This window comes from Choristoneura fumiferana, chromosome 18, assembly GCF_025370935.1.
Source record: "Choristoneura fumiferana chromosome 18, NRCan_CFum_1, whole genome shotgun sequence".
NCBI classification, from domain to species: domain Eukaryota; kingdom Metazoa; phylum Arthropoda; class Insecta; order Lepidoptera; family Tortricidae; genus Choristoneura; species Choristoneura fumiferana.
The window spans coordinates 7021867-7036191 of NC_133489.1; the positions used below are offsets into that span (position 1 = coordinate 7021867).

General features: G+C 38.3%; 1 protein-coding gene across 12 annotated transcripts in view; it reads right to left on the reverse strand.

Moving 5' to 3' along the window:
• LOC141438111 (guanine nucleotide exchange factor DBS-like) overlaps positions 1 to 14325 on the reverse strand; it is a 116665-nt gene that overhangs the window by 77510 nt on the left and 24830 nt on the right. For 2 of the 12 annotated variants that reach the window (XM_074101796.1, XM_074101795.1), the window contains exon 1: positions 10560 to 10810. The exons of 6 other annotated variants lie outside the window; for them this stretch is intronic. In XM_074101796.1, coding sequence (XP_073957897.1) covers positions 10560 to 10611 — 52 coding nt within the window. In that variant the 5' untranslated portion in view covers positions 10612 to 10810. Of the gene's footprint in view, positions 1 to 2481; positions 2746 to 2855; positions 3015 to 10559; positions 10811 to 14325 lie in introns of those variants that run through there. 4 more of the 12 variants (XM_074101790.1, XM_074101789.1, XM_074101792.1 and 1 more) reach the window with 2 other exon arrangements.

The following is a 14325-nucleotide window of genomic DNA, read 5'->3' on the forward strand; positions in this document are numbered from 1 at the left end:
CGGCCAGGTGGTCTGCGGCCTTGTATCTTCCCATGAAATTATCCAGGGGAAGATACAAGGCCGCAGCTTATTAAAGCTGAAGCAGACCATACTTGTTGTTACGCATTATATGCCCCAAACACAACAGCTCGCTTTGCGGGGTTAAAACATTAGACTGGTAGGTACGAGTGCTCGTCACTGTCCCAATAGTTGCCAACTTTAACTTAATACCATAGTAATAGCACTAGTTATAACACTTACGCAGTTAAATCGTTTGGCGATTAAACTCCACAAGCCTTCCAGCTGTTAAAATGTTTTCTTTTTAATTGGACCAATCAATTCCATTCATTTCATCATCTACGCATTTATGTTTTAAAAACCTAGCTAATCTAATTTAACCCTTTACTCATTAATAGGAAATTTTATATAGAAACTTTTGTCTGAAGTAATCATAACCCTACTCGCACCAATATTCTAAATAATAATATGAGCAAAAATCTGAGAAAAGGTACCTTCAACCCCCCTCACACCCTCAGCACACCCCACTCCCTTGAGGACTTTTAGTATGTTCATCGCAAGGTTTAACTGTACCACTTTTCACAACTACACGAATTAGGTATTTCCCCTGATTTTATTAATTTTCTCACCCTACATTAACTTCAGTGAGCATACGATCGAGTTCAAAATCTTATCTCTCATCATACAGATAGTATCTACGTCTTGTTATTGTTACATCACAGTGTCACGGAATGGTTCCACAGTTAGCAATGTCATCTTGAGTATTCCGATTATTTACCCGGCTTAACCGAGCGTTACCAATTACATAACCACGACAAAGGGCTGACAAGGTCGCAGCAGATACGTGATTTTAATTGTCTTTAGGTAATAATACATTGTACTACCTACACCGTTTATCTACGGAACTCAACACGTGCATACTGGGCATACAGTTAGGTACTGGAGACGGTCGTATAAATTACATAGGCAAGGTTCAACGTTGTAGGCATCTGACATTGTTATTTTACGCTCTAGCACATTGTTATCTAGGTAGTATAACCTGGATAGTACTTCCGTAATTGTATGCGGTGCTCTATATAGCACTAGGGAAAATGGACGCAGGATATCTATTGGATATCTTGTTAACCATCGCGCAATTATGACATGAAGAAGCGTGGAAAAAGGTTAATTAAAAGAAATAATTTAATTGAATGCTCTTTTTATGTAGTTGACAGTTGAACGGCATACTAACATTGTTTAAAAATCAGTGACACACGTGTCGAAAATGAGTCATTGAATAACAGCATCTGGTGAGAAACATTTGCGTATCAATATACTTTTGTTAATCGTGACGGTATAAATTATTCTAATTAAGTGGTATATAGACAATGAATGTTTTTCAGGCGACATTCCAAAGTGCCGCAGACCGCAGTATCGTGGGTTCTGGGCTCTGTGGTTTTCTTAAGTGGATCCTTACTTGTCCCCTATTGGCATGCAACGAGCGCCTGACCTCATCCCAACGAAACGATCTTTTATGTCTGTTTCAGAGTCCCTTGGAACACTTTGTTGAGATAGGTCGTATAAATGTGTGGCGTTAGGGCAAAGTAAGCATTTCCCTTTCCGAACGAATACTGCTTAGTAAGTTTTTTTTTAAACCACACAAAAATCCATGCTATAGTTCAACTTACATCGCAAGTAGCACGTTTGCAAAAAAGTACTTAGTAAGTATCTACTCCAAACCTGTTATAGTTTGGAGAAAGGCGCAATTCAAGTACTGCGAGCGCATTTAAAATTAAGTAAACATTTCGTTAATCAATCCAATTACCGCGCTGCAATTTATCGGTGAACCAATTTCAAAGTCCTAACGGTTTATACACAGAGCGATCTCGTTGAAATGAAATGTACACAGCATAATAAAAGTGTTTTCTATCGGCATGTATCGGAATGTTGCAATCTAAATATAACATTCGTTGGCAGTGGGATTTTGATAATAACACAGGATTTTTTGTGCTGAAATGCTTATCCGGATTAAACGAATTGATGTTTCGTCATAATTGAGATGCCGGTGGATGGTAGGTACGGCTCTTGGACACCTATTTAAATTTATTTTTCCATTGTTTTTGGATAGCTGGATTTCTTCTTACAGCAAAAAAGGGTGGGTGTTTTACATAATATCGCTGACTTTATTTGTGGCCCGGAGGAAAGTTGTTAAAGTTAGATTAGGCTCGCCCTTGACTTTTTTGGCGGAAGATTGCGAAATTTGCAAAATTACGCTGCCCCATAAATTGCGCTGTCACGCCGGCGCCGGGTTACTGGGGCACTTAACGTAAATAGGTAATAAATAATGAATAAACGTTTTGCTCACTAATGTAAACAAGAAGCAAGTAGCAGTTTAAATTCCTGAGTAAGATTTCTAACACTGAGTGATAAACATTACGTATAAACAAAAACACTCCGCAAAAACCGCAATCACAATGATTCTTAGTAAAAACTGCAAAAACTTGCCTAATCTCGGATTCTTGATAAAAAACAAAGTCAATCTCATCTGTGCGAGTTTGAGACGGTACTTCAGGCGACACATCCGCGACGTCGGCGCGTGCGCCGCTGCGAGCGTTGTCGGTCCGACTGCTCATCTCAGATCAAGACGTTACCGCTGCGTGTAACGCCTTCATGTTCAACTTGGGAACTTTACGAACAATAAAAATAAGTGACAAATCAATTTCACGGTCCGGCCGCTCCGAGTGAAATGGTTGCCGCGTCATGGGCCCTCAACACGCAATTGGGATAATAGAAAACAACGCGACGCGAATAACTATTTTGATCTAAGAGGAAGTACGTTATAAATCAGCTATTATATCTGAATTAACGGGTACAATTACCGCGGAATCCAAAACACTGCATCCTTCTGCGCACGCGGCAGCAAGCGCCGTTCACTACGGCGACACTGACGCTATCGCACTCCGTCATCACCCTTTAACATACGACCTTTTCACTACATGCGTGAACACGATAATCACACGATATAAGGTTCAATTTCAGCTTTAAGCCGGCCCACAACACAATATAACACCACAAAGTGCGCGCTGAACCGCAACTGGCGGTCTGAAATGTCAGGCAATTGGAAATCGTTATCGTTTGCTTCCCAACAATCAATGAGATAAATCGAGGGCCAAAACGAGATGATTCTGATATCTATTCAATTGGCCGTACGCTGGCTCCACTAGTCACACGTGAAATGCTGCTCAATGCACCAGAAAAGAATTTTCGCACGACTCTATTCAAGGTAGGTGATAGGTACCAAAGAATATTGGTCTTCAATAATTTGGTATGCCTTACCGCAATTCTATAAAGTAGGCTTATTCTACGGAAACCAAAATTTAGCTTGGTATCTAACTTTATCCCAATTTATCTTGTGATAAGATAACCTTGCTCTATCCAGAGTAAAAAAAATCGGCTAAGTGTGAGCCAGGCTAACACGTGAAAAGTTCAGTTCCATAGGTAGGAGGCACAATGCCATACTGAAAAAAACCGGCCAAGAGCGTGTCGTACACGCCCAGGATTGGGTTGCGTAGCCATTACGAAAAAATCAAATAATATTTTTCTAAAGATTTCGTATTGTGTACTGAATCTTCCAAGTTTAGGTACATAATTCATAATTAATTTATTGCATTTTATGGGTTTTACAAGATACCTACTAAGATACATTAAATACCTTAGGCTGCTATTTACTCTTAAACTACTAATAATTCTCAAGCAATCTTAGCCGCTTTAATTTTCCTTGTAAATTTGACATATTTACTACCATTTTGAATTTTTTAAATTTTTCCACCCAACAGTTTTATATTTTAGAGGGGTGGGGGGAGGGGGGACGCTCGAATTCGAAAATTTGCCTTTAAAGTTGAATATTTCTCAAACAGATAACTGACTAGAAAAATTTACTTAGCAACCCCACAATGGTTTAATTTAAAAGACCTATCCAACGATACTCCGCAATATAGGTTTAGTGGAAAAAATAACCCCCCACTTTACGTCTATGGGAGGTACCTACCCTAAAAAAAGGTTCCGTCTAATATTCAATACTCATATTACTCATTGGCATGTGTAAAGCCAATAAACTGTGATAGTTTTACTTTTAAATTTATTATTTACACACTAGTCGTTACTTGCGACTCCGTTCGCGTAGAAATCGGTTTTTACTATCCCGCCGGAACTATGCTATTTTCCGGGACAAAAACTATCCTATGTCTTTCCCCGGGACGTAAACAATCTCTATACCGAATTTCATCTAAATCGGTTCAGCGGTTTCGACGTGAAAGCGTAACAGATAGACAGACAGACAGACAGACAGAGTTACTTTCGCATTTATAATACTAGCTTTTGCCCGCGACTTCGTCCGCGTGGAATAGTAACTTTGGAAAGTATTTAATTTATTTAGGGTACCTATTCTGCCAATAATAGCACATAGAAACTTCTACGGTTTACTGAAAATAACCTATTTTTATACATTGCTTTATATCTAAACAAATTTTTTTTGTTCTTCCATTCTTTGCTAAAACAAATATTTTGCGGGTAGCCACATTTTATCATCCCCTCGCAGGTAAAATTTTCAAAAACCCTTAAACGAAACGAATATCTATTTATTTTTCAAAGTGCCCAAATGCCAAGTTTCATTAAGAACAATCGATTTATCTTCGACAAAGTCGACCTTCGTATAAACTTTCATCCCCTATTTCACCCCCACACAGGAAGAATTAAAAAAAGGCGCGAAAATATATCTATTTATCTATTATCGCGTGCCCAAATGCCAAGTTTCATAAAGAACCATCGATTTATCTTCGATAATGACGATCTTCCATATAAACTTTCATCCCCTATTTCACCCCCTCACAGGAAGAATTTAAAAAAACGCACGAATAATGTCTATTTATCTCTTAATCACGTGCATATCGGCATGCCGAAATGGCAAGTTTAATAAAGATTCATCGATTTATCTTCGATAATGACGACCTTCCATATGAACTTTCATCCCCTTTTTCATCCCCTCACAGGTCGAATTTTCAAAAAAGCTCAAAAAAATAACGACTTATTTCTTATTAAGTGTCTAAATGCTAAGTTTCATGGTTTTATTTTCGACAGCGACGAACTTCCACCATATAAACTTTCACCCCCTATTTCAACCCCTTAAAGCCTCTTTTTCGTGATAAAATATAGCCTATGTTCTTTCCCAAAGTCTATTCTATCTCTGTACCAAATTTCATCCAAATCGGTTCAGCGGTTTTTGCGTGAAAGCGTAACAGACAGACAGACAGACAGACAGACAGAGTTACTTTCGCATTTATAATATTAGTATGGATTAGTAGGGATTAGAATAATTTTGTGAATATTTTGTAATATCTGAAATTAATTATGCCAATTATGCGTTCCGGGGCAATGAATCTCTGTGTTTTGAGACAGTTTTGTCTTTCGGAAACTTGTCCTCCCTTTTTTCCGAACAAAACGGGGACTATGCAACACTGTGGCATACTCGATATTTTTATGGTACGGTTTTAAGGTGTATTAAAAATATGATTTTAATCTAAACTTTGTTTTCACGCCCGTAATAACAGACGTTGAAAGCCATACTTAAAAACCTCACGCAACAGTGCGCCATCTAGTGAGACAAACAACGACAGCCCTCATTGTTTGTTATTTATCATGTAGGTAACTTTGCAAATTCGAAAATACTTATAAAACAGTAGACGAAATCACTTTCAATACTGGAATCCAATTCAACATTAGGTGAAAGCGAGAAATGCTAAAGCGATTACAATAAACAGTGTAGCGGGAAAAAGTATTTATTTAAACTTATAATCGTTCTCATAAGTACCTAAGTTTTAGAGAGAAGGGGAAACTATCATTACCGCAGATTCGCAATGCTAATCTTATTGCACTGAATGTCCAAATAAGAATAACCTAACCAACAAAAAGTTGGAAAACCCCGACTTTGTCACTTCAAAGTTCAATATCTCAAAAAGGGCTGAACCGATTTTGATAAAAAAATGTCTAAGAACCATCGCTAGAAAACCTGCATTCAATTAAAAAAAACGCATTCTAATCGGTCTACCCGTTTAAGAGCTACGGTGCCACAGACAGACAGACACACACAAACACAGACACATATAACGGTCAAACTTTTAACACCCCTCTTTTTGCGTCGGGGGTGAAAAATACACTCTGTTACAAATTGTACCACTTGAAATTAAGCAAATACTCTAATCGTTTAGTTCCGATATCGAGGAACCGGGCCGCGGCCAACCAGACTGGAACTGATGCCTGGCGTCTGATCTAGACATTCTCAAGATAATATGTCTTCATTTAGGTGCAAAAGCAATTAAAAAGCAATTAATTAAGCCTAATCAATGGACTATGCAGCAAGCGACACAGCGGCGTGCTTTGAATCGCGGAAATCATGTTAGTCACGTTAAAAACAAAAGCAGCTACGCTAGATCTAACGAAAATATTTACCGTCTAACATACTTGTAGATTGTGAGAATTCTTACATATTTTATTTATCATTGTAAAAAACAATCAGGAGTGGAAACAATCGGTTGAGACTCGGCGCTCACTTAGTGTCATAGTGTGAATAATATATGATCGGATAAAAACTTTCAACTGTGGAATACGAAGTGAACACATGTCGTGTTTGTTTGTACAGTCACCTGCACCAATATCTGACACAACAAAGGGTGCATAAATATCTGATGACTCTATTTCTAGGGCCGGTAGGACGTGTCAGATATTTTTGCACACTTTTCTAAAAATATTTAAATTATTGCTAAATAATGAATTTATTTAAATTTTGCTTCAGTCATCAAGGCTGCAATAATAAAATTATCACTAACTTTAAAGGACTAAATGGTGCCAAATGTAAAAAGCGTGTTGATGTCAATGTTCACGATGAAGAAATTTGATTTACGAATTTACAAATCACCCACAATATCGCGTATATCAGACATGCCTAGGCATGCATAATTGCTCATTACGAAAGACTATTTAAATAAGCCAAATGCGAGGAACTATATATTCATGAATATGAACAAATCCTGCAGGGCTACTACGAAACTCGAAACTCCGTCCCTCTGACACTTATACTATTTAATACGAGAGCGAGCGGGACGGTACGATACGAACTTCGAGTTTCGTAGTAGCCCTGCTGATTTTGCGCAATAAGTGAAAACCTTAACACATTGAAAAAAATTGCATGATGCCAATGATGATATAGTTGATTGATTGTGCGTAAGAAAAATAACAGGAAATGTTAAAACTACAAATTATGCACCTGGGTTTTATACCTTACTCGTTTGTTATTCACACATGAAGTTTGCGTATAATGTTAGTGACTCTCACTCCTTTTAGATTTATGTATACCTACTTTTTTGCGAGGTAGGGAATTTTCTTGAAGTCAGTTTAGAGCAGAGGTTCCCAAAGTTGTCCAGGTGGACCCTGAAGGGTCCACGGTAGACCAGACAGGGGTCCACGTAGACGTGGAAAAAAATAGGGGTTTTAGGAATTTTGGGGAAATAGTAGAAATATAGCAGCAGGCTTCTACCGAATACAGTAAAACTTTGAAAGCGGTCTACAAGAAAAAGGGAGAGAGGAACGTAGTTAAGATAAGACATTAAGAGATACGTAGGTAGACATATGCATATCAAGTACATTTACGTTCAATTGAAGATTGCAATTAGACCGTATCACTTGACATCGTAAAAATTCACGAACTCTACTACTTAATTAACAAAATGATTATATTTTTAACCATCGTCGCAAAAAGAGAGGTGTTAGAATTTGACGCGTCTTACAAGACAGATAAAAGACTAAACCCTATTATGAAATACGATATGCTATCCTTAACCCAGAGCTTGTAATATCTCTATCGGTGGAGTGGCGTCAGATATTTCCACGGTAAAGCCGAAGCAAAGATCGCTTACATCTTTCATAAATTCTGTATAATCTTGTTGTTCTATTTTGTAAATATTGGGCAAGCCGGTGGGAACAGGGTTCTATGGACGCTTTGCCACTGCTCTATTCAACAGAGTAGAATGCAAAAAATGGTTAAAACATATCAAGGCACCTTCTCCATTATCTAGATTTAAAACGAATCGCGACAAACAGCATTCCTGTGAATGTGGACCCAGTGGACTTGGCTGCATGTCCATATATGAATCGAGCGCGGTCCTTTGGGTTGTCGGGTTGGTAGCAACCGTTGTTTCAACGGAGAGCTAATTAGCTTTCTCCTACTTTTTTAAAGATACCTAACCTACGCTAAAAGGGTTTCATTAAATTGTCTTAAGAAGTAAAAAAAGTATAATCGGCCATTTCTCCTTTTGCTACAAGAAATTAAACATTATTTCAGAAAATAATTGAACTGAAGTGCGGCTGCAAATCAAACTCAATGATATTGAAATTCAAATTTTGAATTATTTCAGCATAAAAAAATTAAGTTCGAGAAAAAACAGATGAAAGAGAAATTAAAAAAAATTGAGCGAAATTGCTTTAATTTTTTCCTTTAGTTGTGTGATGTTTACGAATAAAGTGGCGTCATCATCTTATTTACATTCATTATTGTGGAAGTGTACCTAAGTGTTTTTACATTACACGGGTATTTTTGACCTTGCAGGTACGGGCGTGATGGTGCGCCCGCGCCTGCATTGTTCCCCGACCTTGCTGACGCAAACTTATTCAAAACACGAATAATAAGTTGCTGTTAAATTAATGACCCTACGACACAGTCTAGACAATATAGGAATTAGATGTGCCAGTGTTGCCACATTTTTAAGTTTCAAAGTTTCCCAACTTTTTTCAATGCCGAACCCCAAAGAGATTCTATTATTGGCATGGACCCCATAAATAAAGTACGCACATTCATTCTTTTTTCTTTCATATTTAACGTATTTATCACTATACCAGGGATAGACAGACTTATTAGGAACAGGGGCCACTTGGACAGATTATGCGCTACAGGTGGGCCTCATCAAGGTCAATATAGACTCTATACTAAAGAGTAAGTATACATACGGACCCTTCGCGAGAGGTTTGCGGGCCCCTAGGAGAATTCGGGGTCGATAAGTAAGACAGCATACAAGTAGCTACAAGTGTTCTACTTATTGGTTCCGTTGGTGTTTCATACAAGGCGTACTTTTTATGAGATCAATCTTACGTCTGTCTGTCAATCACGGCCTCTTTCCTCGAAGTCCAGTTTAAGTAAAAAGTTGGAATGTGGATAGATCGCGGCAGCTCGCCTGTGGGTTCTGACGTATTTCAGGCACTTTTAGATTTATCTGACCAAAGGCCGTATTGCCTAACGTTTCTGTTCTGGCATGCTGGCATTCTGTGCTGCATACAAAATCTGTCATTTGATTGCAATCGCGAGCGTCAGAAACGTTAGGCAATACGGCCTCGGAGCCCTTATTTTCTAACTCAACCGTCCTGCAGAAACGATCCTGGTCGGACCACCATGATGTCACTGCCAAGATTATTGTATTGTTACCAGATTTACATAAGTATGCCAAATTTCAAGTCAATCCGACCACTGGAAATGGGTCAAATTCAACTTACAAGATTTGACCCGCACATACATACAAATAATACATTGCAAGTTAAATAAAAGCTTGTAAAAACAGTCAAGCCAGCCAAAATTAAATGGGATTTTTCATTTAGTAATACTGAGCGCAGATTTTGTTTGCAAAGCCTAAAGGTTTGCTGGGTTAATTAAGTTTGTTGAATCCAAAGTGCTCCTACGTTGATGTAAGCAAAGTGAATTTAAAATGTAAAATTTAAGAAGAGATTGACAAAGGCACTCGGCGTGTTATCGTAGTAATGTAATGAATAGCTAATGTTGGCATAGAGTTATAAGTAGTTATTTTACAGAGTCAGTATTTATTTATGGTAAATTTTACTGCCAGTTTTTATACAGACTCTCAGAGTTTCATTCCTTTACGATTTTACACAACTGACTTCTCTAAGTGTGGCAGTAAGTGGCAACGCTCACAAAGGGAATTGATTGTGTACATGTATATTAGTTTTACGGTAGCGACGTTAGAACCTGAGTATATGTGCAAATAGGATTACAGTACGTATGAGAGTGGTTATAACCACACATTGGTACCTAACTACTTATCACAACATAATACGAGATTAGCCTATATGTATTTTTGAGGGGGCAAGCAGCATAAGCAAAGGGTAAATCTGTAATGAACCTTAAATTATGTAACTTTGAGTAAAAATTGTATGTGACTGAGTGCGTCAACTACTGACAGAATATCAACAGCAATAGCACATGCTGAATTAAGTATGAATCGCTTGTCATGGCAAATAAAGATCATCTATCTAATAAGAATGATGCGCTAGAAGATCATGATGATAATTTACATTTAGTAGATTTGATTTCGGAGATAAACATTTCAAAAATGATCAACAGCGTCAATTAGCAAACAAACGGAACCAATAATTCCCAACTAATAAGAGCTGAAATTTGTACACTGCATAGACGGCAACGCTGCATTTAAATAGCTAAATGCAATCACAAAAATAAAACAACTGTGCACCTCCACCGAAAGTTATTTCCAACTTGTTTGGCACTTCGAACCGTATTCGCATGTCACTTGTTTGTTTGCTGTCAGCATTCACAATTTTAATTTCCGAACTGAACGAATGACACTTAATGACTGAATGATTTCGTGGTTATTCAAACGCCGGAGGCAGCGGCGCGGATCGGGCGATCTTCGATGACAACGGAACGCGGACTGAGCGAGCGTCCTTCCGCAGTGGGAATGCTCCCGCCGCGCCGGCCTACATACGAACAAGTGAACACACTGAATGCGATGCGTGAGATGTGATGTAATCTTCATGTGACGAAATGGACACAGATTAGAGATGTTTTGATAATACGCTCTACGTCACAACAACTGAGTTGCTGGCTGTGTGAACTTCCTTGTAGAGGCGGTGAAACTAGTGAATAGTGAATAGAATAGATGTTACCTTCGCGGGGTCACTGCTCGTTTCTTTTTGTTTCTTTAATTGAAATTGGTGAATAGAAATGCATGATAGATCTACCAACTACAAAAAAGGCAAAAAACTTTATTACGTAGGTGCAATGAAAAAGGATAAGCAATCTATATAATCATGTGATAACACAAGCTTTGCTAAGCTTACTTTGAAACTAGGCCAATTATTATTGGTGTGAATTATCCCGTGATATTTATTTATGTGAATAACGACTCTACATTCATAAAAATAAAGCAATGAAAAATATACTTGTTATTTATGTTATTTACTTCCCTAATTAAATTTTGATGTTATTAAATATACTTACAAGAAATTATTTTGAAAACTATTTTTGTTGATTTAGCAACAGTAGACTACCTACACTTTGTGATAAATTCAAGTAAGTTGGTATCTACTGTATCCAGGCACCGTAGGTAATAGGTAGGTACGGTTAGGTAATATATGGACGGACCTAGCATTATTTTTAGAAATGCCACAAATATTAACCCGGATAACTCACGAAATCGAGTTTAGCTCGACATGTAATCCGTAGCCCTTAGCAACCGACTCACGGCTGCTGCTACGCACTACCCGAAAAACTGATTTGTCAAATGTATAGAAACAACACTAACAACAATAGCAGGTAATAGGTAGGTACGGTTAAAATAATATAACCCGGTAATAGATGGACGGACAGGGAGCCTTAGTTATAGGGTTGGCTAGCATTATTTGGGTAGAAAACTAATAAAAAAAGAAATGCTCACAATTTGCAATGCTCGTATTACGTCATAAACGTGAACGGATTGATATGATAATGGTGATCAATGCTCATAGCGTTGATGAATTTAGTAGCATGCAACAAAAACTATACTAAGCGGCAAGAAAACTGGCCCTCAAATGTATGCAGTAATAGGTAATTTTCTATGTAAAGGGGGCCAATACTTGTGTTCCTGAGTATACATAGGCAGTGGATAACGAACCGAATTGGGAAAAATACACCAACGAGCAAATTTTAAACTGTAAAACCTTACTTCTTATACATTTACAATAAGGGAACCTTAAGCTAGGTACCTACCCCTGTACATAATTTTAGCCCAGTAATACATACTCGTAGTAAATATCGTCATTAACATTAAAACCCGATTAACATTACATGACCAAATTACGAGTAGTCGCTCAACAATTCCATGTCGTGACTACGACGAACCTATTATCCAACTGAATACTCGTTTATAATAGTAGATTGTTCAACAAGGTACTAAAACGCAACAAATATGTGTTCATGCAGCTTCTTCACGTTCACACTGTAAGAACACACACAAATCACACACTCGTCAACGTAGTGCTGTGGTGGTGATGGGTCTATAAGTTACTAGATCGATACTGTAATAATAACTAACTATCATGGGACACTTGACACCAATTGATTGACCTAGTCCCAAACTAAGCAAAGCTTGTTATGGGTACTAGGCAACGGATAAACGTACTTATATAGATAAATACATATTTTAAACATCCACGACCCGAGAACAAACATTCATATTGTTCATACAAATATCAGCCCGGCCGGGAATCGAACCCGGGACCTCGAGCTTCGTAGTCAGGTTCTCTAACCAAGTGGCCATCCGGTCGTCAAAACAAAGAACGAACGAAGTCAAGACTGTAGAAATGTATTTCGTATTCTGAAACCTGATCGTGTTGAATTCGCAACCAGGACAAGGTTCCGCGAGGTGCATTGTCCAAGTTTCAAAGTTTCCGGGTGCCTCCATCAAAGTTAGACCAACAGTATATAAGTAGGTCACTATTATGACACAGTATCTTGTGATGGCAGAGAGAGAAAGAGGCATGTAAGTATATCTATATCATGTTATCTAATCTGGGTGGATTAAAAAAATAATCAATAATAATTAATCTGGTTAATAATTATGACACATATAAGACCTTTTGTTAACCACATTTATATACCCCCTGTTTCACCATGCAATGAATAAATGTACATATTATTATTACAAGTTTATTTGACGGATAAATGTGATGCCGTCTCTGTTTGTTTTGTTCGAATAAAATGAGCCATTTAATGCAAATAAATAAATGAAATTAAATAATAATAACAATAACATATTTAGTCCGTAGTGGACACGTATATTTTCTTTTGTCAATCAAACAAAAAATTACAAAGGTGAAGCGCGTTGAAGTTAGCGAGTTGACCCGTGACGTCACTTCGTGGAATACTGATGTCAAGCGAAACTTTAATCATTTGACCATTAGCCTAGCCCATTCGATGTCGCGGAACACAAGTTTCAGTTGAGAAGAGCTTATGGATTCTAATGTAAGGTATAATTAATCCACACATCAATTTAAGATTACTTATATGAAGTTGTTCCAGTCGCTTCGGTTGGCAGCGGCCTGCATCCATCGTGAACCCGTGGTTTTAACCAGACTGCGACTGGAGCGACTGGAGGTCTATGGGGGCGTTTGCCTTTACTCGCCCGAATTTCACTTGCCATTTCAAAAAAAAAAAAATCAACCCTGAAGAAATTACTATTTCAGAAATAAATTACTTTATAGCAAATGAAAATTCTAGAAAACGATACATTCGGGCATATGAAATTCGGGCAAACGATAGAGAACCCTATGGGGGAGGCCTATGTTAAGCAGCCTTTCCACCAGAGATGTGCGAGGATGTGTTGCGAATAGAAACACTTCGTTTACCTCGCCTCGCTCCGCTCACATCCTCGCAGATGTATGTTGTGTAAACGCTGCTTTAGTGAAAACACAGCCAGTTTTAGCACTTCAGCGCCCTGCGGGCGAGATTTAATCGGCGTCCGAAACTTTTGGGAATTTTCTAGAATACGCAGGCTTCAGGCGTCTGGCGCCCTGATCTATCGCCCCACCGCGCCCTACCCTAACGCCGCTGCTGCGTTATGTCCAACAGTGGACGTCCTACGGCTGTGATGATGATGATATGAAGTCGTTCCGCTATCACGGTTTCACTTCTGTACGACAAGGCAAAAGAGCGACTATCTGTTATTATTCACTAATCAGCCCATTCACACAAATCTTTTGTTATACGGAATCCCAGGGATTGGAATCCGCTTCCAATGTTTTTTAGGTTCCGTAGTCCAACAAGGAACTTCTATAGTTTCACGATGTCCGTGGCGTAGCAACTGCTGATGCTATTCAAATGCAATTCAGAAAGTACCTTCTCAAGAATGTCATCTCTGATTTAACCTTTTCGATCGTGATTAGTCTTCCAAAGTCGAAGATGATGTGCAGCTTAAGTTTAGTGTCTCTCGCAAAACTACATTCTGACACCTATTTGTTAAA